Below are 26721 nucleotides of genomic sequence, written 5' to 3' on the forward strand. Positions count from 1 at the left end.
TTTTTTTTATAACTCTGTGCCTCTCTGCCGCTGTTTTCCTCCTCTGTGCCTCTCTGCCCCTCTTTTCCTCCTCTGTGCCTCTCTGCCCCTCTTTTCCTCCTCTGTGCCTCTCTGCCCCTCTTTTCCTCCTCTGTGCCTCTCTGCCCCTCTTTTCCTCCTCTGTGCCTCTCTGCCCCTCTTTTCCTCCTCTGTGCCTCTCTGCCCCTCTTTTCCTCCTCTGTGCCTCTCTGCCCCTCTTTTCCTCCTCTGTGCCTCTCTGCCCCTCTTTTCCTCCTCTGTGCCTCTCTGCCCCTCTTTTCCTCCTCTGTGCCTCTCTGCCCCTCTTTTCCTCCTCTGTGCCTCTCTGCCCCTCTTTTCCTCCTCTGTGCCTCTCTGCCCCTCTTTTCCTCCTCTGTGCCTCTCTGCCCCTCTTTTCCTCCTCTGTGCCTCTCTGCCCCTCTTTTCCTCCTCTGTGCCTCTCTGCCCCTCTTTTCCTCCTCTGTGCCTCTCTGCCCCTCCTCTGTGCCCCTCTTTTCCTCCTCTGTGCCCCTCTTTTCCTCCTCTGTGCCCCTCTTTTCCTCCTCTGTGCCCCTCTTTTCCTCCTCTGTGCCTCTCTTTTCCTCCTCTGTGCCTCTCTTTTCCTCCTCTGTGCCTCTCTTTTCCTCCTCTGTGCCCCCTTTTCCTCCTCTGTGCCTCTCTTTTCCTCCTCTGTGCCCCTCTTTTCCTCCTCTGTGCCTCTCTTTTCCTCCTCTGTGCCCCTCTTTTCCTCCTCTGTGCCTCTCTTTTCCTCCTCTGTGCCTCTCTTTTCCTCCCCTGTGCCTCTCTTTTCCTCCTCTGTGCCTCTCTTTTCCTCCTCTGTGCCTCTCTTTTCCTCCTCTGTGCCACTCTTTTCCTCCTCTGTCCCTCTCTTTTCCTCCTCTGTGCCTCTCAGTTTCTTTCCTTACCTTTTGTCAGCTTCTTTCTTTTCTTCTCTTCTCTTCTGTCTTCTCTTCTTTCTTCTTCTTTGGTCTTGTCAGGCTGCGGCGCTCCTCACTGACTGACTGCCGGGCGTGACTTGATGACGTCACGCCCGACAGTCAGTGTGAATGGAGAAGACAGGAGAGGAGGGACGCGGCGCCGCGGTCACGTGAGTATTGATTTTTTTTTTTTTTTTTTTATTTCTTATAGCTCCCCCCACCAACGCCCCCCCCCCCCCTCCCCCTACCCCGCGGGAATTTTTTTTTAAAAAAAATAAAAATACGCAAAATACAAAAAAATAAAATAAAAAAAAAAATGACAAAAAATAGCAGCAAGGGCCCGGCCCGGGCCCCCTGGCATGGCCGGGCCCGGGTAAAATGTACCCGCTCCCCCCCCCTCTCGGCGGCCCTGGTAGTGCCCCCTTATGCGTCCCAGCTTGTTGTCATCCTGAGCACTGATATAGAATTAGTGGCGCTATATATATATATATATATAGCTGCTGATGATGACAGAAATGATCGTGTTGTGTAAACAACCATCAGCGCAGTCTGTGCCGTCCTCCGTTATACAGACAGACGTCAATGGAATAATAACGGTCAGGACATTTACAAAACTTGTTTCCAAGGAGGAAAATAAAGTTCTGGTTTCATTCAGTCCGATTCCTATAGGTTAATTCTGTTACAGTGTTCAGTACAATGTCTGGGCTTATTGGTGTAATAAACATACACAGGTGACAGAACCTCTGACTAATAGGATCTATTAATGAGATATTATATAATAAGTAATGTTACTTATGTGCTATAGGATGCAGAGATGTTTAGAGAATGAACCCAGAGTATAGAAAAATACAAACAAAATAAAATATAAACAGACGTTCTTGGTCTAGGAGCATAAAATGATTATTTTATTGCCAAAATACAAAGTACACAATATAAAAATTAGACTTTGAATGCAGCACAATGATACACACAGGGTCCTATATTAAAGTCCCTTCGCTCAGACATCATTTTCTGATTACTATTTATTTTCCCTTTCAATGACCAGAACACGTCACGGTTCCCACAAAGGCGACGCCTCAAATCTGGAACATTCATTTCATGGTTATAGAAAAATACATAATTATCAGTCGTTTCTTTAGGACAATGCTGCAGGCAGACTGTGGCCCCTCACAGGACGTTTGTTGGGCCACAAACAATAACAAAGTAACATACAATGACCCTATCGGAGAAACAGACAAGCTGTGGCCCTCCCACTGATGTAGAACTACAAGTCTCAGCAGTTCCACAGCAGCTGAAGGGCCACAGGTTATACTCGCTACAGCAGACTTCAGAAATCATCATTAATATGTCTAATAAATCAGCCCTGATGGGAATCACAACACTAATTGAGTCTAATAGACTAATCCTGGTCATTGTACGATAGATAAAATATACATATAAACATAATAGTTTTACAATATAAGATGAAAACAAAGTTATGTAAGAGATCAACGAGATAGAAATCCCTTTAAAAAGAAATATTTTTTTAATTAAAACCCCTCCAATAGTTGTGTATTTTTGGGAGAGGTGCGGACTCGGGTAATCACAGAGCAGACTTATGTTGCCCCTCTCCCCCAAATGTTAGGAGGTGCAGTGTGAGATCCCTTTGTAAGTACAGACAGAAAGAGGCACGGTGGCTCAGTGGTCAGCACTTCTGCCTCACAGCACTGGGGTCACGAGTTCAATTTCTGACCATGGCATTATCTGTGTGGAGTTTGTATGTTCTCGCCGTGTTTGCGTGGGTTTCCTCCGGGTGCTCCGGTTTCCTCCCACACTCCAAAAACATACTGGTAGGTTAATTGGCTGCTATCAAAATTGACCCTAGTATCTCTCTCTCTCTCTCTCTCTATGTGTGTATGTTAGGGAATTTAGACTGTAAGCTCCAATGGGGCAGGGACTGATGTGAGCGAGTTCTCTGTACAGCGCTGCGGAATCAGTGGCGCTATATAAATAAATGATGATGGAAGAGAGGTGCAGACAGCTGAGCACTTCATCCATGACACTATACCTGCAGTAAGGTTATTTGTAAGCGCTTTAAGCACAGACTCCGGGTATGCACTCATCCCGCAGACAGGAAGGTGTGAATGGCCGAGTCCTGTGTGTGGCGTGTGGATAAGAGTCTTCTGGGGAGCTCCCCACACGTGTCGCTACCACTCTGTACACACAGCACGGCCACAGGGCGTCCGTGTCAGCCCAGACGTGGTTACACTCGCTGCTAATGATGGCAACTGTTCCGCTCAGTGAAACCTCACATGTAGAAAGAGACCTGACAATCACGTGTTGCTTCTGAGTTACAGTACAGGACAGAGATGTTCTATGAATACAAATGTAGCAGGCCGGATACACCTCTCCATAGGAGTAGGATACTTTGTAAACATTTTAGGAATAGCTACACCTCACCTACAATTTTTTTTCCTAATATTGCACCTCTCCTCTCCCATCGGGACCACCATGGGCTGCTGCTTTTCCTGGACCTCTGCCGTCAAGTCGATTGAGGGGACCATCTTTAAATGGTAAAAAGTTTTTGAGTGGGAGGACCAGTCACAAGCCAGCTTGTGACTGCCTCCCCCTACGCGTCGGTTTTCAGCCAGGAGAGGACTGGAGGAACCCTTTAAAAAGCGTTGTATATAGAAGCCCAGGAGCTGTGGGTAGGACGGGTGGGAGCACATTAGGAAAATGATTTGTAGGTTGTAGTGTAACTTTAAGGTATGTGAGATAATCTTCGTATATTCTACGCACATCAGATTTGCGTTGTGAAAGGACTACTAGGCAACAAGCCACAGGTATCCTTCTATGGCCAATAAAATAAGAAAATATTACACAACCAGAAAGCAATCACATAACTTCAATAACCCTAAATAAGCGCCAACATCTTCTATGTCTTCCTGTAAATGCACTTTGCACAGATCATTGTCTGTTTGTTGCATACAAGCATCGTACGGCCCTGCACGCTCCCTGGTCACACTACACTGCCAGCCATACTTCTCACTACAGACATAGTGATAGTGAAGGTAAGGGAGGCACTGCAGCAAGATTATTGTTATATACACATTTCTTTACAACATTAGCCTTTGTCCCTTTAAATCTGTATCGCACATTACTACAAGCCCTGTAAGTTAGTAATATACTATGGCTTGTGTGGAACAGAATATGACATATACCCGTCTTGGGCATAGACAAGACAAAAAGGTGATTTCTATAATATCTTAAGGGACAAAAAAAAAATCTATTTCATTATTTGTTTTACAACAGGCATGTTCACATACATATTACAGCTAACGGTGGCCATATACACCGAGATATCGCAGCCGGTATCAGGCACCTGCCTGGCACTGCCACGTATATGGCCACAGAATGCCCCCGTGTGCTAGAATGGTCCCAATCAAAATCATTTTAGGACCATTATCGGACATGTTTGTAAATACGGTGGGAGGATGATGAGGGCTCGCAGGCTGCCGGCTGCTACGTACCGAGGTCAGCACCATTCGTTACATTATGGGGCTACAGAGTTCATTTAATTCCACATTATTGATGCAATTAAGAACAATATAACAGGGACACAATGAGATACAAAGCAGGTTTAGCACAGTGTGTACTGTCAGCATACACAATAACGCTGCATTCATCATAATGCATATATCTAGGACAGCCTGCAGCCTGGAAAAGGGGGGTCCCATACACAGCGCTGTACACAATGTAACAAGGCAGCAGTACATGGGGGGGGGGGGGGGGAGGGGGCTCCCATACACAGCGCTGTACACAATGTAACAAGGCAGCAGCACAGGGGGGAGGGATGCTCCCATACACAGCGCTGTACATAATGTAATAATGCAAGATCAGGCAGGGGGCTCCCATACACAGCGCTGTACATAATGTAACAAGGCAGCAGCACAGGGGGGAGGGATGCTCCCATACACAGCGCTGTACATAATGTAACAAGGCAGCAGCACAGGGGGGCTCCCATACACAGCGCTGTACATAATGTAACAAGGCAGCAGCAGCACAGGGGGGCTCCCATACACAGCGCTGTACACAATGTAACAAGGCAGCAGCAGCACAGGGGGGCTCCCATACACAGCGCTGTACACAATGTAACAAGACAGCAGCACAGGGGGGCTCCCATACACAGCGCTGTACACAATGTAACAAGGCAGCAGGACAGGGGGGCTCCCATACACAGCGCTGTACACAATGTAACAAGGCAGCAGCAGGACAGGGGGGCTCCCATACACAGCACTGTACACAATGTAACAAGGCAGCAGGACAGGGGGGCTCCCATACACAGCACTATACACAATGTAACAAGGCAGCAGGACAGGGGGGCTCCCATACACAGCGCTGTACACAATGTAACAAGGCAGCAGCACAGGGGGGCTCCCATACACAGCGCTGTACACAATGTAACAAGGCAGCAGCACAGGGGGGCTCCCATACACAGCGCTGTACACAATGTAACAAGGCAGCAGGACAGGGGGGCTCCCATACACAGCGCTGTACACAATGTAACAAGGCAGCAGCACAGGGGGGCTCCCATACACAGCGCTGTACACAATGTAACAAGGCAGCAGCACAGGGGGGCTCCCATACACAGCGCTGTACACAATGTAACAAGGCAGCAGGACAGGGGGGCTCCCATACACAGCGCTGTACACAATGTAACAAGGCAGCAGCACAGGGGGGCTCCCATACACAGCGCTGTACACAGTGTAACAAGGCAGCAGCACAGGGGGGCTCCCATACACAGCGCTGTACACAATGTAACAAGGCAGCAGCACAGGGGGGCTCCCATACACAGCGCTGTACACAATGTAACAAGGCAGCAGCACAGGGGGGCTCCCATACACAGCGCTGTACACAATGTAACAAGGCAGCAGGACAGGGGGGCTCCCATACACAGCGCTGTACACAATGTAACAAGGCAGCAGCACAGGGGGGCTCCCATACACAGCGCTGTACACAGTGTAACAAGGCAGCAGGACAGGGGGGCTCCCATACACAGCACTGTACACAATGTAACAAAGCAGCAGCAGGACAGGGGGGCTCTCGTACACAGTGTAACAAGGCAGCAGCACAGGGGGGGGGGGGGCTCCTATACACAGCGCTGTACACAATGTAACAAGGCAGCAGCAGGACACAATAATAGCAGTACCATACACAGTCCAGAATCTACACGTAAAGTGCTGATTACTGATTGAGGACACAGACACAATCAGCAGCGCAGCCTCCACCATTGTTGCATATTTGGTGTGGATAAAGGCACAGCGGCTCTTTGGCCCCCACAGGCGCGGAGCGTTACGCTCTAGGTGAGGTCAGACACACACATTGCTCCTGGGTCATTGGTAGGGAGAGGAAAGGAGAAGCGAGACAGAGACAGCCAGCAGAGGGCGCTGATCATACATCATCCTTCTCTCCGTCTCACTCACACGCCAGCTTGCTGTCAAAACTGGAGAGGGCCACTGAGAACGCCTGCAGAGCGCACAATGGGTAACTGTAGTCCAGTGTGAAGAGGTCGTCCGCCACCCGGCCAAACTGCATGACGATGTATTCCACTGGGGGGAGAGAGAGAGAGGGGTCAGACACTGCAGCGGTAGCAATACACATAAAAGGGGACCTCTGAGGCCATGCAACAGCGTCAATATTCATAGAGGTGCACAGGAAAATCTGCAAAATTGGGGTACATAGAACCCGGAAGTGTGCGCAGTGTAACATCACATAGATGTTTGGCGGTACAACTGAACCCCCCCCAAAGATTTCAGATAAAAAGGAAGTCAAGCTTAGTGGTTAGCACTTCTGCCTCACAGCACTGAGTTCGATTCCCAAACATGGCCTTATCTGTGTGGAGTTAGTATGTTCTCCCTCTGTTTCTGTGGGTTTCCTCCTGGTGCTCCGGTTTCCTCCCACACTCCAAAAACATACTAGTAGGTTAATTGGCTGCTATCAAATTGACCATAGTCTCTCTCTCTCTCTCGGTCTGTCTGTCTGTGTGTGTATGTTAGGGAATTTAGACTGTAAGCTCCAATGGGCCAGGGACTGATGTGAGTGAGTTCTCTGTACAGCGCTGCAGAATTAGTGGCGCTATATAAATAATTAAATGATGATGATGCAACTAAAGAAGAAAAACAAATACAGGCAAATAAATCGGGACCCCAAACAGGACACGCGGAGAGACTCACGGTCATTGTCGTGTACAATCTGAAAGTTCTTCACAGAGGCGTGGGTGACGCGGCCGTGGAAGTTCAATACGTAGGACTGAGTGTCGTCGTTCCACACCGGGGCCTTGTTGTGCAGCTCGATTATGTTTTCCATATGTTTGTTCTGCCACCTGGACAGAAGACTCTCAGATTCCTGCCGCAAATAGGAAGCTTTGGTGTTATGGTTGTAAAGTATTGTCAGCAAACGGCATATGACACGCTGACCAACGCATGCATTGTTGTTAGTAAAATACATTATTATTTTAGGAATGTAAACAAACACTACAATTACAACAACTAAAATAAACTAATAAAGTTTAAATATCTAAAGGAACCGAAAATGTATATATAATTATATATTAATAGAATAAGTACAATGAGTGACTTATTTCTAGGATGCTGTTGTCTGACAGTTAGTGAACTCTCCCTGTGCACCTGCTGGGTGACCTGGAACATGTGACCTGCTGGGTGGTCTGGAAACTGTTACAGTTAATTGCAGCACATACATCAGCACATCTTGCGGGAACCTCAATCACGGACTGTTGTGTTATTTCATTATTCACTTGTCTTTGCTTTGTTTGCAACAAACATGCCAAGAGGCCGCCCTCGAGGACCTCGACGTGGCGGAACCCTTACAGGTCGCCCATAATGTAGTGTATAAAGAAATTCTTTAGTTCCTTTAATATAGTGATTTATAACATAGTTATTTATTCATTATACTCCATTGCAACATTACTACATGTAATGTAGTGTATAAAAAATGTTATTGAATTCTGTTAATACAGTAATTTAGTCATTACATTTCAGTTTAATTTAAGGCGGTAACCATTGGGTTTCCCTAGTAACATATAGTTACAGTAATATGATCAAATAAGGATCGGACAACAAAAATGAACGATTGTTGGGTTAAAAAAAGGAGATACCATTGGTCTGCTGTCTCCATTGGAAGCTATATACATTCTGGTCACCACGCAACAATGTTGTTACCATGTTTGTTAAGAGCGGATATTTATATATTAAATCAAAGCTACAATGTGGATATGACAAGACCTTTACTTAAATGTGTCTGTAGTTTTCTTTATTTCAGTTTATGAATTTCATTATATGTGAATTAAATCTCCAACTGCAGAGAGAAGAGGGATTTAAATGAGGACACATAGACCGGAGATAGGCGGCAGAGGGATCCTAGGTAATGATTTAAAGGTTCACATTAACAGAGACATCAAAACAGTCAGTCAGATCGTATTATGCCCTTCAAAGAGTGTGACCAGGTCTTCCAGTAACAGTAAAACAAATAATATATACTGCAAAATCTGTCATAGCTGAGGAAAGGCCAGAAACGAGGTAAATGCCCAATTCTGAAAAATAGATCATCTATTGACTTCAGAGACCTTTAAATGTCATTCAGTGAGTCACTTCATTGTCTTTAATGTTAAACTGAAGCAAGTCAGTGGGACCCAGTATGAACCTTACACCAATTACAATAAATTTCAATTTGTGCACGTCCCAAAGAGGTAAAAAGTGAGGGTAACGGGAAATCTGGGTGTAATTTATTTAAACTAAAATATCTAATTAACTGAAAGACAAATTATGAGACTGTACAGAGACCCCGAGTTGTTTGTGGCTGCGCGGCCGAGTAATATTCCGTAGTTGGTCAGTCTTGAGCTTTGTAACCAGCAGCAACCAATCAGATTCCAGCTATTCTAAACATTACCGCACATTGGTGCTGATCAGAGTTGGACCCACGTGCATTTACACGTGTGCATGTCATGTAAACTGTTTCACGCTGCACATAACTTGCGCCATTATTTGAGCTGTACGTAGCTAATGCTTGTGTCTCCTTAAAGAAAAGGCAGGTCAGGGGAGTACAGTAAGTGCAGTACAGTAAGAGTATAGAAGCGTAAGTCAAACCACGCCCCCTGATCCGCGCACGTATTTAGTGCTAGAGGTCCGTGTGTTTTAAAGGCATCATTTTTGCACTTACACACAGTTGGTGCAAGTTCTACCCATCATAAAAGTTGTAATAAAACTCTTAATACCAGCAGATGTATTTAACTTGTGTCTGTGCACAATTAACTGGACCCAGTTCTGCAACACTACGTGCGACTATAAATCACCGCCATTGTGAGAGGATAGGCTGTAGCGCCCTCCTGTGGAGCAGCTTATATCCCCACTGTAGCCAAATCTGCAAAGCTCCTTTATCTCTACATGTGGTGGCAAATTACAAGTCTTATAGTGGGAAGAGACCGCTGTATAACTCACACTTAGAGGCTGGAAAGGAATGCGTTCATGATTAATGTTCATGCCTGGGATTAACACAGACATCTTTCTAGGACCCTTGAAGCCCAAGACGTTGGTCTCCTGGTGGATACAAGAGAGGGTAGATTAGAGGTCTGCGCACATAGAACGGATGTGAGGACTAAGAGGGCAACGGAACCTTACATAGCAGACAGCCGCCAGTTCCTGCCGCGCCGTGCTGTTCTCCATCAGCCCCAGAGCCTTGGTCGGGTTCTCTCCACTGTCGTACACGGTGAACTTAGTCCCCATCAGGTTGGATCTAGCAGAATGAGGGCGACAGAGGAAAACGAAATATAAAACAGTGGGTAAAAGGTCAAACATGCAACAATAAGCTACAGTGGGCCAGAAAGAGGTGGGATCGGGAAAGGTTGGGGGGGTCTTCAGAACATCAAGCTTGGTGAACGTTGACTTTGCATTATAGATCGGTTCCATACACACCGGAGTTTGCCTACAAAGCTGCCCCCTTCCCGGGACATGTCGGTGGGGTCAACAGAAATCAGGTAATTGGACGTTTTGCTTTTTTTCCTCTTCCTACCGGCTAGAAGGAAAACCTGAAAGAGAGGAGGAGATAAGTCTACCACCTGGTCACTAGACGTCCCAACTGGTCTTTCGTGTCTCCCATCTCACCTTGCGACTGTCATCCTTTTCCATGTGCATATAGTAGGTTGGGTAGAAGCCGCGGTCCATCCCCTTCTTGTCACGGCTGATTCTGCACCTTATGGTAACACCGCGTGGGGCAGGATGTAGGGCAAACTCCTTGAGGTCTCCCACTTCTCCTATATCTCCAGAAGGTACCACAGGTAACGTCTCCGCAGAGGCTGAGTCCTGGGGGGAGGACACAGCAATGGTTGGTGTTTATGGAAGTAGACGTCTAACAGCCGGGGAACTGCTCGGGGATAGACTACTTACGGTTAGGGATTTCTTGCTGGAGGAAGATCCTGGCCGGGTGCTTCCAGAATCTGCATCATCAGAAGACTCTTCATCAAAGTTCAGACTGTCCGATATACCTGATGGGAACAGTGATTATAACAGGGACATCCGACTGCAAATGTCATTTTAGGAATACAACAAATCATCCAGCAAGAAACAAAACAAAGAATAAAAAAACTTAAGCAGAAACAGTTATAAATAAAAGAGGTCATACAATGAGACTACATAATTGAAATTGGTTGCACCACTGTCAGCGAGACGGGGGGCAAACCATCCCAACGGATTCCTCTCTATATCTCAGAAATTCTTATGTATATGGACATCCCATATTGACCAATATCAAGTATTCTGCTTTCTTAGAAGTACTACATATACAATGTTGTGTTCACACAAGTACTCTTTTTCCTCCGGTACTGTCCAAGAACATACTGGTAGCGTAATGTTAGTCTGTGTGTGTGTGGTAGAGAATTTAGACTGTAAGCTCCTCAGGGCAGGGACTGATGTGAATGATTAAAACATCCTCTATAAAGCTCTGTTGAATATGGTTACACAATGTAAAAGTTAATAATAGAATTATCTTTATTACGAACTAGACTAAACCTAAATTTCACACGGTATGAAGAGCCTGTAGCCTACAAGAACTAGAGAATTTGACTAATCACTTTATGCCGACTAAAGGCTGCCACGTTCCCACTCCAGTAACCAGTATTGAGAGAAAACATAATTCTGTGTCTGCGGATTCTACTCTGCAGCTATAACTTGGAATCAGTTATCCAGTTTCACCTTATACTTATCATGACGGATGGACTTTCTCAGAGTCATGTCAGCATTAAATGATCCTTTATTAAAGCAAAGCTGTTCTGACAGCCAGGAATGTGAGAACGGAGTAGGAAGGTGCAGAGTCACTCACCCCGTTCCTGCAGCATTTCCTGGAGGTCACGTTTGGACACTTCAGGTTTTCCCCGGGTCTCGTCCTCGGAGCCAGGCCTGGCTGGAGTTTCGCTGATATCAGAACGGGATTTCACCTCCTTTAATGCTCTCCGGGCTTCTCCCTCACTGGAAGCAGACTGGGCTTTTGCCTCAGGTGAGGGACACTTCCCTTTCTTCTCCCTTGAACCAGAGTGAGCTTTGTCCTCACAGGATCCGGACCTGCCATTTACCTCGGTGGAGTTGGGCCTAGAATCTTCTGACTCGATCTCATCAGGACAAGTTTCTCCCACTGAAAGAATGTGAATTTTGTATTCCGGGTCCTGACTATCTGAATTGAGAAATGCGGCCGGACCATCTATTCCTGTAGTGGTAAGGAGACAACAGATTAGAATGGACAGAGGAGAAACGTTTCACTGCAAAGAAAGATGGGGATCAACGTGGCCCAATCCTGACGCTGGGCGCTTCACACGTGGATGGTGAAATTACCCATGTGCCCTGATCACAACAGGCCTGTTAGTGTGGCCGGGGGATGACTGACCGCAGACATAGACCATAGTCATCTGTAGATCAGATTTCCAAACATGCCCAGACACAATATGATAGATTCTTATTGGACCATTCCTGCGCATTGTGCCAAGTTTTGTGCAGCAACGTCAGGTTAGCTGGCAGATACCGCAGGGGATGTCCGCACATATGTGACCAGCGTAATATAAAACGGGAGTCTTTTATTTGCACTAATCTGCTGGGCGTCAGGGTAAAGACCATCAACCTTTTACAGAATGAGGCGCTCACCTGCTTTAAAGCTGGATCAACATTCACTGCGGACATTTATTGAACGGATAGGCTGCATTCTCATGTGGGCTCAGCCTACAAAATAGCTGCATCCATTAAATGTAGGCGATTAGTTCACTTTCAGACCCTCTACAAAATATGTTGAACGTCATCAAGAGATAAACTGCGGCTTAGACTAAAGAATTTTAATACAAAATAAGGGCAACTCCCATTACACCCGCTGCGGTCACCCTCGATGCAGGGCACTGGGGAAATGCTGGATTGGCACAGGGGGCTATTAGGGAGAGGAGGAATCTGATTTTTGTTGACTATAACCCAACATCTGTGCCCCCAATACTACAGATGGAGGTAGCCATCTATACAGTAATAGTTGCTGGATGTATTAAAGTCACTTGATGGGTGAAAACCCCTTTAACAGGTAATTGAAGAATCTGATGATAGAGGATGGGTGAGAATATAGGAAGGAAAGCAGATGTAAGAAAAGATAGTGTTGCTGATACGGGGGACTGTGGGATGAGGTATGGACACCGCATATTGTAAACCTCAGTATCACAGAAACTACAAATTGTTTCCGATTACACAAATATTTCTCATTTGAATAAATTTACATGAACATAGTGATTGTTCTACATTCCCCATCTGCATTTCTCAATCAGGGGTGGTTCCCCAATGCGGGACTCCTGTTGATCTAGTAGTCAAGGAGAGTAGGAAAACACTCAAAGCAATAGCCACCATTTCTGGCACTGCTAAAGATAGATCTGAGGGCAATTATAAATTCCAACCACTGCAAAAATTCAACCGTGCACAAATAACCTCAACATTATGTACGGCATCAATGCTTCGGAGTACGGTGCCCACCAACATCTCGGGACGCTTTACTAACCTTCTACCATTACATCCCATCGGATATTCTCAGACGATTCCTAGAACACACTAGTGACCGGTAAACATACCCAGAACATTTTGGGGGGTCTCACTCTCTGTTCCCGATTGTTGCACTCACCATCCAGGATGACATCTGAACACGCGGATCTGGGGGAGGGACACTGCACCAGAGGAGCTTGCTCTTCGCTCTTCTTGGGTTTAGCCCGGCGGTGTCTGGGCTCGTGGTTAGGCTGCACCATCTGCGGCTCTTGCCTCTTCCTTCTCTGCTTTTGCTCCAGAAGTGCCCGCTGCCATGGAGGAGGAAGGGAAGAAAATATATATATATACTATTAATGGAGTATTAATTCTGTTCTAAAAGAAAGTATTAGGAGGAGCCCTGGATCCAGTGTAAACAGTTTTGTGCTAATAAAACATCACTAAGGTGAAAATCATTAACTTGATATTAAGAGTCTCGCCGAATAGTCAGTCGCAAATCTCTCTTCTCTCTGGGGAAACTGCAGACTCTCTATGCTGTAAGCATAGATATATATATTATACTATACGTCATAACCGACAAACAATCTAGTACTTTTATGATGGGTAGAACTTGCACCAACTTTGTGCATTGATGACTTTAAAACACACGGACCTCTATCACTAACAGCAAAATAGTGATGGTGATAATTCTGTAACCTATTCCTGTTCCAGCAGGGTGAGAAGACAAGAAACAGAGGGGGGAAATTACAGATTTAACTGCATCTTCATAATGTGATAGTTCTCCAAAAAGCAGAATTTTCTGCAGGTTATATCTATACAAACTAGATAACAATTCCCCCTTTTAATCGGTTTAAATATACACATTACACATACGTGTGTATTAATGATGACACACTGAGTCTGCAATCTGTAAGCAGCAGCACTGAGAGACACAGGTATGTCAGGCTGTGTAAAGGGCCCCTTCCACCATACCTGGTTGTACAGCTTGAGCTGGCGCAGTCTGGCATTTTCATCGTCCAGGATACTGTCAGTAAAACAGACACTGTATTAGATCAGTATTGGTGAAGGGACACAGACTTGCAGAAAAAACGGGATAATTCAGCACGTCAGCCTGTGCTCAGTGCTTCTATGTCAGGGAAAGATCAGCTCACAATGATGAGCGGGGAGGGGGAGATGGGGGTCTGTGTGATGGGGCAGGAGGAGAGATGGGGTCTGTGTGATGGGGCAGGAGGAGGAGATGGGGGTCTGTGTGATGGGGCAGGAGGGGAAGATGGGGTCTGTGTGATGGGGCAGGAGGGGAAGATGGGGTCTGTGTGATGGGGCAGGAGGGGAAGATGGGGTCTGTGTGATGGGGCAGGAGGGGAAGATGGGGTCTGTGTGATGGGGCAGGAGGGGAAGATGGGGTCTGTGTGATGGGGCAGGAGGGGAAGATGGGGTCTGTGTGATGGGGCAGGAGGGGAAGATGGGGTCTGTGTGATGGGGCAGGAGGGGGAGATGGGGTCTGTGTGATGGAGCAGGAGGGGGAGATGGGGTCTGTGTGATGGAGCAGGAGGGGGAGATGGGGTCTGTGTGATGGGGCAGGAGGGGAAGATGGGGTCTGTGTGATGGGGCAGGAGGGGAAGATGGGGTCTGTGTGATGGGGAAGGAGGGGAGATGAGGGGTCTGTGTGATGGAGCAGGAGGGGGAGATGGGGTCTGTGTGATGGAGCAGGAGGGGGAGATGGGGTCTGTATGATGGGGCAGGAGGGGCAGATGGGGTCTGTGTGATGGGGCAGGAGGGGAAGATGGGGTCTGTGTGATGGGGCAGGAGGGGAAGATGGGGTCTGTGTGATGGGGAAGGAGGGGAGATGAGGGGTCTGTGTGATGGAGCAGGAGGGGGAGATGGGGGTCTGTGTGATGGGGCAGGAGGGGAGATGGGGTCTGTGTGATGGGACAGGAGGGGGAGATGGGGGTCTGTGTGATGGGACAGGAGGGGGAGATGGGGTCTGTGTGATGGGACAGGAGGGGAGATGAGGTCTGTGTGATGGGGCAGGAGGGGGAGATGGGGTCTGTGTGATGGGACAGGAGGGGGAGATGGGGGTCTGTGTGATGGGACAGGAGGGGGAGATGGGGGTCTGTGTGATGGGACAGGAGGGGGAGATGGGGGTCTGTGTGATGGAGCCGGAGGGGCAGATGGGGGTCTGTGTGATGGAGCAGGAGGGGAAGATGGGGTCTGTGTGATGGGGAAGGAGGGGAGATGAGGGGTCTGTGTGATGGAGCAGGAGGGGGAGATGGGGGTCTGTGTGATGGAGCAGGAGGGGGAGATGGGGGTCTGTGTGATGGGGCAGGAGGGGAGATGGGGTCTGTGTGATGGGGCAGGAGGGGAGTTGGGGGTCTGTGTGATGGGGCAGGAGGGGAGATGGGGTCTGTGTGATGGGGCAGGAGGGGAGTTGGGGGTCTGTGTGATGGGACAGGAGGGGGAGATGGGGGTCTGTGTGATGGGACAGGAGGGGGAGATGGGGGTCTGTGTGATGGGACAGGAGGGGGAGATGGGGGTCTGTGTGATGGGGCAGGAGGGGGAGATGGGGGTCTGTGTGATGGGGCAGGAGGGGCAGATGGGGGTCTGTGTGATGGGGCAGGAAGGGCAGATGGGGTCTGTATGATGGGGCAGGAGGGGCAGATGGGGTCTGTGTGATGGGGCAGGAGGGGAGATGGGGATCTGTATGATGGGGCAGGAGGGGAGATGGGGTCTGTGTGATGGGGCAGGAGGGGAGATGGGGTCTGTGTGATGGGGCAGGAGGGGAGATGGGGTCTGTGTGATGGGGCAGGAGGGGAAGATGGGGTCTGTGTGATGGGGCAGGAGGGGAGATGGGGTCTGTGTGATGGGGCAGGAGGGGAAATGGGGTCTGTGTGATGGGGCAGGAGGGGAAGATGGGGTCTGTATGATGGGGCAGGAGGGGCAGATGGGGTATATGTGATGGGGTAGGAGGGGAAGATGGGGTCTGTGTGATGGGGCACGAGGGGAGATGGGGTCTGTGTGATGGGGCACGAGGGGAGATGGGGGTCTGTGTGATGGGGCAGGAGGGGAGATGAGGGTCTGTGTGATGGGGCAGGAGGGGAGATGAGGGTCTGTGTGATGGGGCAGGAGGGGAGATGAGGGTCTGTGTGATGGGGCAGGAGGGGAGATGAGGGTCTGTGTGATGGGGCAGGAGGGGAGATGAGGGTCTGTGTGATGGGGCAGGAGGGGAGATGAGGGTCTGTGTGATGGGGCAGGAGGGGGAGATGGGGTCTGTGTGATGGGGCAGGAGGGGGAGATGGGGTCTGTGTGATGGGGCAGGAGGGGAGATGAGGTCTGTGTGATGGGGCAGGAGGGGGAGATGGGGTCTGTGTGATGGGGCGAGGGGAGATGAGGAGTCTGTGTGATGGGGCGAGGGGAGATGAGGAGTCTGTTGATGGGGCAGGAAGGGAAGATGGGGTCTGTGTGATGGGGCAGGAGGGGAGAAGGGGTCTGTTTGATGGGGCAGGAGGGGAGATGGGGGTCTGTGTGAGGGGGCAGGAGGTGGAGATGGGGGTCTGTGTGAGGGGGCAGGAGGTGGAGATGGGGGTCTGTGTGAGGGGGCAGGAGGGGGAGATGGGGGTCTGTGTGAGGGGGCAGGAGGGGGAGATGGGGGTCTGTGTGATGGGGCAGGAGGGGGAGATGGGGGTCTGTGTGATGGGGCAGGAGGGGAGATGGGGTCTGTGTGATGGGGCAGGAGGGGAGATGGGGTCTGTGTGATGGGGCAGGAGGGGGAGATGGGGGTCTGTGAGAGGGGGCAGGAGGGAGAGATGAGGAGTCTGTGTGAGGGGGCAGGAGGGAGAGATGAGGAGTCTGTGTGAGGGGGCAGGAGGGGGAGATGGGGGTCTGTGTGAGGGGGCAGGAGGGGGAGATGGGGGTCTGTGTGAGGGGGCAGGAGGGGGAGATGGGGGTCTGTGTGAGGGGGCAGGAGGGGGAGATGGGGGTCTGTGTGATGGGGCAGGAGGGGAGATGGGGTCTGTGTGATGGGGCAGGAGGGGGAGATGGGGGTCTGTGAGAGGGGGCAGGAGGGAGAGATGAGGAGTCTGTGTGAGAGGGCAGGAGGGGGAGATGGGGGTCTGTGTGATGGGGCAGGAGGGGGAGATGAGGAGTCTTTGTGATGGGGCAGGAGGGGAGATGGGGGTCTGTGTGATGGGGCAGGAGGGGGAGATGGGGTCTGTGTGATGGGGCAGGAGGAGCAGATGGGGTCTGTGTGATGGAGCAGGGGGGGGAAGATGGAGTCTGTGTGATGGGGCAGGAGGTGGGGTCTGTATGATGGGGGCAGGAGGGGAGATGGGGTCTGTGTGATGGGGCAGGAGGGGAGATGGGGTCTGTGTGATGGGGCAGGAGGGGAGATGGGGTCTGTGTGATGGGGCAGGAGGGGGAGATGGGGTCTGTGTGATGGGGCAGGAGGGGCAGATGGGGTCTGTGTAAGGGGGCAGGAGGGGAGATGGGGGTCTGTGTGATGGGGCAGGAGGGGGAGATGGGGTCTGTATGATGGGGGCAGGAGGGGAGATGGGGTCTGTGTGATGGGGCAGGAGGGGAGATGAGGGGTCTGTGTGATGGGGCAGGAGGGGGAGATGGGGTCTGTATGATGGGGGCAGGAGGGGAGATGGGGTCTGTGTGATGGGGCAGGAGGAGCAGATGGGGGTCTGTGAGAGGGGGCAGGAGGGAGAGATGAGGAGTCTGTGTGAGGGGGCAGGAGGGGGGAGATGGGGGTCTGTGTGATGGGGCAGGAGGGGGAGATGAGGAGTCTGTGTGATGGGGCAGGAGGGGAGATGGGGGTCTGTGTGATGGGGCAGGAGGGGGAGATGGGGTCTGTGTGATGGGGCAGGAGGAGCAGATGGGGTCTGTGTGATGGAGCAGGAGGGGAAGATGGAGTCTGTGTGATGGGGCAGGAGGTGGGGTCTGTATGATGGGGTCTGTGTGATGGGGCAGGAGGGGAGATGAGGGGTCTGTGTGATGGGGCAGGAGGGGAGATGGGGTCTGTGTGATGGGGCAGGAGGGGGAGATGGGGTCTGTGTGATGGGGCAGGAGGGGCAGATGGGGTCTGTGTAAGGGGGCAGGAGGGGAGATGGGGGTCTGTGTGATGGGGCAGGAGGGGGAGATGGGGTCTGTATGATGGGGGCAGGAGGGGAGATGGGGTCTGTGTGATGGGGCAGGAGGGGAGATGAGGGGTCTGTGTGATGGGGCAGGAGGGGGAGATGGGGTCTGTATGATGGGGGCAGGAGGGGAGATGGGGTCTGTGTGATGGGGCAGGAGGGGAGATGAGGGGTCTGTGTGATGGGGCAGGAGGGGAGATGGGGTCTGTATGATGGGGGCAGGAGGGGAGATGGGGTCTGTGTGATGGGGCAGGAGGGGAGATGAGGGGTCTGTGTGATGGGGCAGGAGGGGGAGATGGGGTCTGTATGATGGGGGCAGGAGGGGAGATGGGGTCTGTGTGATGGGGCAGGAGGGGAGATGAGGGGTCTGTGTGATGGGGCAGGAGGGGAGATGGGGTCTGTGTGATGGGGCAGGAGGGGAGATGAGGGGTCTGTATGATGGGGGCAGGAGGGGAGATGGGGTCTGTGTGATGGGGCAGGAGGGGAGATGAGGGGTCTGTGTGATGGGGCAGGAGGGGGAGATGCGGTCTGTGTGATGGGACAGGAGGGGGAGATGGGGGTCTGTGTGATGGGGCAGGAGGGGAGATGGGGTCTGTGTGATGGGGCAGGAGGGGAGATGGGGTCTGTGTGATGGGGCAGGAGGGGCAGATGGGGTCTGTGTGATGGGGCAGGAGGGGCAGATGGGGTCTGTGTAAGGGGGCAGGAGGGGAGATGGGGTCTGTGTGATGGGGCAGGAGGGGAGATGGGGTCTGTGTGATGGGGGCAGGAGGGGAGATGGGGTCTGTGTGATGGGGCAGGAGGGGAGATGAGGGGTCTGTGTGATGGGGCAGGAGGGGGAGATGGGGTCTGTATGATGGGGGCAGGAGGGGAGATGGGGTCTGTGTGATGGGGCAGGAGGGGAGATGAGGGGTCTGTGTGATGGGGCAGGAGGGGAGATGGGGTCTGTGTGATGGGGCAGGAGGGGAGATGAGGGGTCTGTGTGATGGGGCAGGAGGGGAGATGGGGTCTGTGTGATGGGGCAGGAGGGGAGATGAGGGGTCTGTGTGATGGGGCAGGAGGGGAGATGGGGTCTGTGTGATGGGGCAGGAGGGGAGATGAGGGGTCTGTGTGATGGGGCAGGAGGGGAGATGGGGTCTGTGTGATGGGGCAGAAGGAGGAGATGAGGGGTTTGTGTGATGGGGAGATGGGGGCAGGAGGGCAGAAGGAGGAGACGGGATCTGTATGGGGGGTGATGGGCTCTGTATGGGAGGAGCCGGGTCGGGGATCGGTCCCCCCGGTACCTGGATTCCATCTCGCTGACTCTCTGTCCCCGTTAGAAACACAGCCCAGTCCCTTAGCAACCAGCCAGCTCCTGACAACGGCACTCTGCAGTGTCCTGGCTTCCTATTAGTCGGAGCTCGGGAGAGGTTACAGATGATTGGCTGCACAGTAACCGAGCGTCCAGGGGGGCGGGGCCAATAACGTGTAATGAGGGGAGGAGCTAGAGGCTGCACATATACATGTTAGTTATGTGTGTGAGAGTGATAAACATGTATGTATGAGTCCTATACATGTGTGTTATGTGTGTGAGTATAAATGTGTGTATGTGAGTACTGTACATGTTTGTGAGTAGTATATATGTGTGTGAGAGCATTATACAGGTGTGTTATGTATAAATGTGTGTAGTACTGTACATGTTTGTGAAAGTACTATACATATGTGTGTGTAATATACATGTGCGTTATTTCTAGGTGTCAGAACATATTACACGTGTATTTAATCTGATTGTTAACTGTGAATGTCTGAACATAATATACATGTTTATTATTTATGGGTGTCTATATATGTGAGTGTTATTCTGTATGTCTGAATATGCAATACATGTATGTTAATTCCTGTTTTGAACATACTGTATGGGACTCATTGCACGTCTGCGGTGGTGAAGTAAGATTTTCATACTGTGCATGTACACTAATAAATACATCCATGTCCATATCCAGATCTCTGCATACTTTACACTGACGACTGCTTACACCAGGAGAAGCGGAATAGTGGAGGGACGGGCAGGCGGAGGCCGAGTGCGGTAAGGGTGCAGGAGGGCTTGTGCAATAATAGGCAATGACCAGGGCCGTAACTAGGGCTGTGCGACAGGGGCGACCGCCCAGGGCGCAACGCTGAAGGGGGGCGCAGAATGTTTTAGGTTCATTTGGTTAAAATTGAGGGCTAGGGGGGCAGCATTTGTCTTTCTCGCCCCAGGCGCTAAAATTCTAAGTTACGGCTCTGGTAATGGTCACCAGCGCTACTTCGATGCCCCTGATTGGATGTTTGCGGATTGACCTCTCCAGCTGTTACAACTTAATTCATTAGTTGCGTCTATATCAAATTCTGAGTCATATATTAATATTTGTAACTTGTCATTTTTTATTTGTTCCAATTTACTAAGATTTCTATTGGGTTTACGGATGTTTTTAATTATAGTATATTAATAACAATGCGGTTTTCGCATTCACAACTAAACTAAAGCAGCTCTTGTGGACGGAGTTTAAGCATGCGATTAACAGAGTGTATGAGTTGTGTACTGTTATTGTCACATCCACAACTAACACTCAAAACTCACTATTCTGTCTCGTGGATATCGCACCCGGTTTAATTTACAAGGAACCCTTTTATTTCATATTTTGAAGAAAATTATCAACCGTTTACCTGTTCTGTGTCATGTAAGGTATTTATTTTGCTGAACTGCCGAACTGTTAAGTTGTAGCATTGGAGATTAGAGTGATATTATTCATTTTATACATATGCTTCTTTGTGGAATTAGGAATTAATAACTGACTTCTTTCCACGTATTCTGCTTCATAGCCTTCGTTACAATATCAGAATTATATTCTCCCTAGAAATTGTCTCTTCCTTTAAATCTCTTGTTTCTGAAAAACCTAGATTTTAGAGCAATTTCTTGTTAGTTATTTGAAATTGATTACGCAGAATATTCTTAAATCAATTCAATTGGTGATTACTGGTGGATTATTTCTAAGAATTACAATTCGCCAGCTTTTCATAATACCTGGGGCAAGTCTCTCCTGTTTTCAATGTATATAACTAAATCTAAAATAAAAATCACTTATTTGGTTCTATTGAATGTGAGCTCAATGTTTGACTGTTGTTTAAATAAGAACAAAGTTGATTCTGTGTCTTTTTACTCCCTTTCTAAATGGATAACACGTTATTTATATACAATCATGAATGATCATCTATAATCATGTACAATAAGCTGACGTCAGCGGTCACTAAAATATTATCATCTACCCAAACGTTTTAACTGTTTGTTTAAGGCATCTATTTGATATGCTCTAAGGCTAGGCACACACTGAAGAAATTTCCGTGTTATCTCAAATGATTGTACCTACGACTGAAGGTCCGATCAGTCTGATGATTCATCCATACACACTGACTTGATTTACCTTCAGATCTGTGCTCTTCATCTGGTCCTTTATCTGGTCCTCTAGTCTTCAGAGAATGACAGCACAATATTCATTCATTTATTATTGTCACACTGATTAAAACCGCCTTGTTATAACTATCCACATATCTTAATGAATTTCGTTAGCTTCTGTGACTCTGAAACGAAACATTCTGTCTCAGAACGAACAAATGAATTATTCCTTCTACAGCACTCTCTATATTTATTCATCGCTAGCATCGTCTGAAAAGAGCCCGACTCTGTAACCTCTATGGAGATCGTGAGCATGAGGGCATACACACTACATGACCGGTCGGTGATTGGTTGGAAAATATTAAACAGTACGACCAACCAAATGAGCCGACAATCGCCACTTTTGAACAACTTTTGACCGTTGTGTCACTATACACACTAACTCGACTTCTGACCGAACGGTCGTGGGTTGACTGATTTGTCTGATTATTGGACAAAAACGCTCCAGTGTGTACCAAGCCTAAGACTGGTAACGGGGACCTGCGGGTTGTGGTCTATGAAATTAGATAAATTGGATGTAATGGAACATGTTCTTACTGTACTCCACCTACACTAGCCTTCCTCTCCCTACTCCTCTTTAGGTGTATGGAGATGCAAGTCTACGATACGCAAACCACATACAGATGCATTTTTGGTGTACATGCTCGGTACAGAAGTACGTATTTTACGAGAAAATATGTACATCCAATGCTCAATGAAGTCCTGATTTCTGCCTACGATACCTGTTTTATGTCGGAGATCCTGTGTTATTTCTTGGACAGCTTATTAATGTCTGTAAGTTCAATTATTATTTTTATTATTGATTTGTAGGGCATCACAGTGCTCCGCAGCTCCAGACGGTCGGGAGTACACAAACCAGGACATACAAGGTAGACACAATAAATGTAGAAGTAAAAACAAAGTGTAAGGAAGGCACAGCTTCTAAAATCTTAAATTTAGTAGGGAATATAAAGAATTGGTGAGTATGAGACTGTTATTTCGGGTTGGTCAGACCAGCTGAATTTATTGGTGATGAAAAATTTATATGACACGCAGTGATGGTACTAGCTGTATAATCAGTCATCTCTGATGTCATCACCTCTGTGTCCATTAGAAAACTAGGGGATTAGAAGTAATAGCACACCCTTTCTGTATTACAGCTATTATAAGACTTGTAACATCCATATCATTTACCAGAGCGAATGCATTATCCAACACAGAGGCTTCACCATGAAGCCAGAGATCGATGGAGTGCTTAGCAGAAGTTTATATAGGTCAGTCATCAATATTTGGAATAGAGAACGGCTATGCCTATAAGAGTCCTGTTACCGGCAGTGTGCTGGGATAGATGTGAAGGATGAAAACACCAGGGGGTTAATGTATTATATTAAACAGCGGATTCGTCAAATCGGCAATTTTGACGGCCATATTTAAAATGCCAATTTTATTGAAGACAAAACCTGTCAAGTTTTGCCTTTAAATAATTTGTCGTTATAAATCTGACCGTCAAAATCACTGATTTGACAAATCCACTCTTTAATATAATACACCTGGGGGTAAATGTACTAAAAAACCACCGGAACTAAATTACAAGGTGCTCAACATTCACAAATATATATGTTTCCATACCTTGACAATACTTGACATGTTTTTATTTCAGCAAGTTGTTGTTCCCTTATTGCAGCGATTTTCTGCAAAGTTGAAGAGGCTGCAGTAGAATTACTGACAGGACGTCTGTTGTGTGAAGAAAAATGGCTTCCCCACAATCACAACATTATCTCCACTATTTTCCTTTCTGATAATAACCTGTAGCTTCAAACCATATATATTTGTGAAATGTGGTTAGCAGATTTTTATAGAAGACAACTTTCATTCTAGATGGAGTGCTTCTATAACGTGTTACATTACTTTCATATGCTTGGGTTGTACTTGGCTTGTCCATCGCTTATTCTCAAGGGCAGGACCTCCGGCCACACACACAAGTGTTTGTCTTTCTGTATATGTGTATGTTAGAGAATTTAGACTGTAAGCTGCAATGGGGCAGGGACTAATGTCAGTGAGTTCTCTGTACAGCACTGCGGAATTAGTGGCGCTATATAAATTGCCGATGATGATGAATATTGACCAAGTCAGGATTATTCTGTTTCCAATACAGCTCTTAACCCACCCTACTACATATCTCATTCCACTTTACCCCACAGTCATTTTGGACTATTTAGATCAATTGCCACATGTGTGGGGTTCCACTGACCACCAAAGATTGCTGAGAATGATTGAAATCTCTCCAGATGTTACTTGTTCCTCGCTGAACATGCAGTCTGTCACTATTGCTGTTTATGCACAATAAAAGTAGATTTGCTACCTGTCCCGATTCTACAAAGACGGTTTAGGAGGTTATCTCTGGTTCCCTATCGACCATGTCCATGTTCCAGGAAATTGGATAGAGACCTGTCCCCAGGACAGACACTCTCAAGCTTTGCTATGTGTTACTCAACCATGTCTGAGAGACCCTGCATCTGCCCAAAATGATTGCTACTGTCATGTGCCTGTGTTACATGGCATCTTGCCCCCCTCCAGACTGTGAACTCTGGCAGCCAATCAGAGCACACAGCAGGAAAGGAGAAAGACCCCTGCCAGCCTATAACTCGGAGAGCTAGATTCTAGGACCAGAGGAAGGTAGGGAGAAAGTGATCACTAGGCTCCAGTGAAAGGGGTTTGCATTACCCTCTGATTTTACTGGGCTTACCAGGTGGTCTCTACAAATTATTAGGGTCACTAGAATGGGCTCTGCATTATGTTGAGGTCAGAATGGGCACTGCATTGTACCAGGGTCACCAGAATGGGCACTGCATTGCATTGAGGTAACCAGGATGGATCTACATTGTACGGGGGTCACCAGAATGGGCACTGCATTGTACTGAGGTAACCAGAATGGGCTCTACATTGTAGCGGGCTCACCAGAATGGGTTCTGCATAGAGATGCTCAGGCTCGGTTCCCCGAGAACAGAGCTCGCTCGCAAGTTTTGGATTCTATAAGTCACGCCCTCCACGACGATCCAGCGCCTTTCACATAAGGACACATAAGGGGTAGCACGGTTCTTGGAAGTCTCTGGTGCAGTTGGGCAGCGTCATAGGTAGAAAACAAAGAGGAGGGGTAGCGGTGTTCTCCAAAGTCTCCAGTGACATTCAGGAGCTCCATTGTTAATTGTCATTGCTGAAATAGGAATATTAGAGTTGGCAATGTTCTTCAAAATTTGCAGTTACATTGTACTGTGCCATAGCTCACCCAGAAATAGGAGAGGTGGCAGTGTTTAGTGCTGAAACAGAAATTCAAATAATAGGGCTGGCAGTGTTATTAAAAGTCTACAGTCACATTTTACTGTGCCATAGTTCATACAGAAACAGGAGGAGTGGCAGTGTCCTTGTCACTCTCCAGTCTTTAGTCACATTGTTCTTGTCACTCTCCAGTCTCAGTCATGATGATACTAATCCCTCTAGCTCATGTGCTAAAGGCTATGTTCAAGTGGTTTTAAGTCAGGGAAACAAAAATGTGAATAAAACGCTTGTACGTTTTTAAAGAAAAAAAACGCCTCTCTAATAAAGGTGAAAGTTTACTGTAGAAAAACATGAAATTGCCAACATGCCCAAAATATTACCAAGCATACCAGCATCAGGTAGCTCCCTTCTCTCAGCTAGATCTCAGCACCTGCAATCTACACTGTCATCATATTCACCCTCATCAGTGTGTACATCATCCTCAAACAATACTAATTCTTCCCCACTGGAATCCACCATCACAGAAGTCTGTGTACTTTGATGTAATTGCCGGTAATGGCCTTCCTCATGGAATTTGTAGTTCATTTTATGGAAGAGCTGTCATGATTTTTGGGCAATTCCTTTACACCAGACCAAATATCAAAATGTTGTGCAGACTCATCTGCATCACCACTGAGTGTCTTGGAAAAGCTAAGTTTTTTCCTAGCAGCAGTTGAAACTGAAGGAGGAGACGTCATTGTATCATATACTACTTGAGCTGTCAGCTTGCTGAGCAGGAGCTCCTTGCATCTCTTGAGATCTGGGTCAGTTGGAAAGAAAGAGAAGACATAGCCCTTAAACCTAGGATCAAGCACAGTTGCCAAAATGTAATGGTCCGATTTCAAGATGTTGATAACTCTTGGATCCTGGCAAAGCGTATAAAGTACTTAATCTACAAGTCCAACATAATTAGCGGAATTGCTTTGTTTCATTTCCTCCTTCAATTTTTCTAGCTGCTTTTCAAAAAGTCTAATTAGGGGAATCACTTGACTCAAGCTAACAGTGTCTGCACTCTCTTCACAGGTAACTACTTTGAGTGGTTTCAGCACCTTGCACAACACAGAAAGTATTTTACACTGCTCTGGACTCAAGTACATTCCCCCTGAAATGTGATTCTTCTTGCAGCAACTGCAATCTCTTACATGAAGAATGCTGAAAATGACCCAAATTATTACTGGACACAGACCGCAACTCCTGCATGTCACTGTCATTTTTTAAAAAGCTTGGTACCACCAAGTTGATTGTGTGAGCAAAACAGGGAATGTGATGGAATTCTCCCGGCTGTAATGCTCTCACAATATTGGTAGCGTTATCACAAATTACATATCCACAGGAGAGTCCAACCAGGATAAACCATGTTGCAATGACATACTTTAGTTTTTCAAACAGGTTCTCATTGGCATGCCTCTTAGTGAAGTCGCTGATACACAGAGTAGCCTTCCTCGGAATAATCTGGCGTTGTTGGGTACATGCTGCTGCTGTTCCTGCTACTGAAGGCAATTCACCAACCCAGTGGGCTGTCTGTCATATAATCTTTAGTTTGCCCAGTTCCACTTGTCCACATATCTGTAGGTAGCATGGCATTCTGTAGCCCAATAATTAATTTTTATGGAGGTGAGGAATTACTTTTCTAGTAAAATGATGTCGTGATGGAATTTGGTAACGGGGACACAGGACCTCAATTAACTGCCTACAACCAGCTGCATTAAATGTGGATATTGGATGCAGATCTAATTTGAGCATAGTCACCATGGCATCTGTGATCCGCTTTGCAACTGGGGGACAGCTTTCATAATTGCTTCCTCTTGCAAAGGATTGTTTAACAGTCAATTGTTGTAAACTACTAGTAG

The 26721-nt window shown here is 48.1% G+C and overlaps 1 protein-coding gene across 2 annotated transcripts; it reads right to left on the reverse strand.

Annotated features, from left to right (window-relative positions):
• Positions 1 to 1818: 1818 nt before the first annotated feature.
• Positions 1819 to 19487, reverse strand: LOC142153197 (tubby-related protein 3-like). 2 transcript variants are annotated; one of them, XR_012691454.1, is made up of 12 exons: positions 19389 to 19487; positions 13949 to 14000; positions 13119 to 13287; positions 11304 to 11684; positions 10373 to 10470; positions 10091 to 10288; positions 9902 to 10014; positions 9608 to 9722; positions 9428 to 9526; positions 7148 to 7319; positions 5699 to 6523; positions 1819 to 5654 (listed from the first exon to the last, which is right to left on the reverse strand). XR_012691454.1 is itself a non-coding variant. In XM_075210558.1 (11 exons), exons 1-11 carry the CDS (start codon positions 19397 to 19399, stop codon positions 6390 to 6392), a joined length of 1542 nt encoding a protein of 513 aa, XP_075066659.1. In that variant the 5' UTR covers positions 19400 to 19487; the 3' UTR covers positions 1819 to 6389. The 2 variants fall into 2 exon arrangements, 1 of the variants encoding a protein (XP_075066659.1); XM_075210558.1 differs by having other exon boundaries at positions 1819 to 6523.
• Positions 19488 to 26721: the final 7234 nt, after the last annotated feature.

This window comes from Mixophyes fleayi, chromosome 4 (assembly GCF_038048845.1).
Source record: "Mixophyes fleayi isolate aMixFle1 chromosome 4, aMixFle1.hap1, whole genome shotgun sequence".
In the NCBI taxonomy this organism is placed as follows: Eukaryota; Metazoa; Chordata; class Amphibia; order Anura; family Limnodynastidae; genus Mixophyes; species Mixophyes fleayi.

What these genes read in the sequence shown, in the direction of transcription:
- LOC142153197 (XM_075210558.1), bottom strand. An exon ending in AAAAGGATGACAGTCGCAAG is followed by an intron (nt 10,015 to 10,090) that starts GTGAGATGGGAG and finishes CCTCTCTTTCAG; the next exon opens with GTTTTCCTTCTAGCCGGTAG. An exon ending in GATTGTACACGACAATGACC is followed by an intron (nt 6,524 to 7,147) that starts GTGAGTCTCTCC and finishes CTCTCCCCCCAG; the next exon opens with TGGAATACATCGTCATGCAG.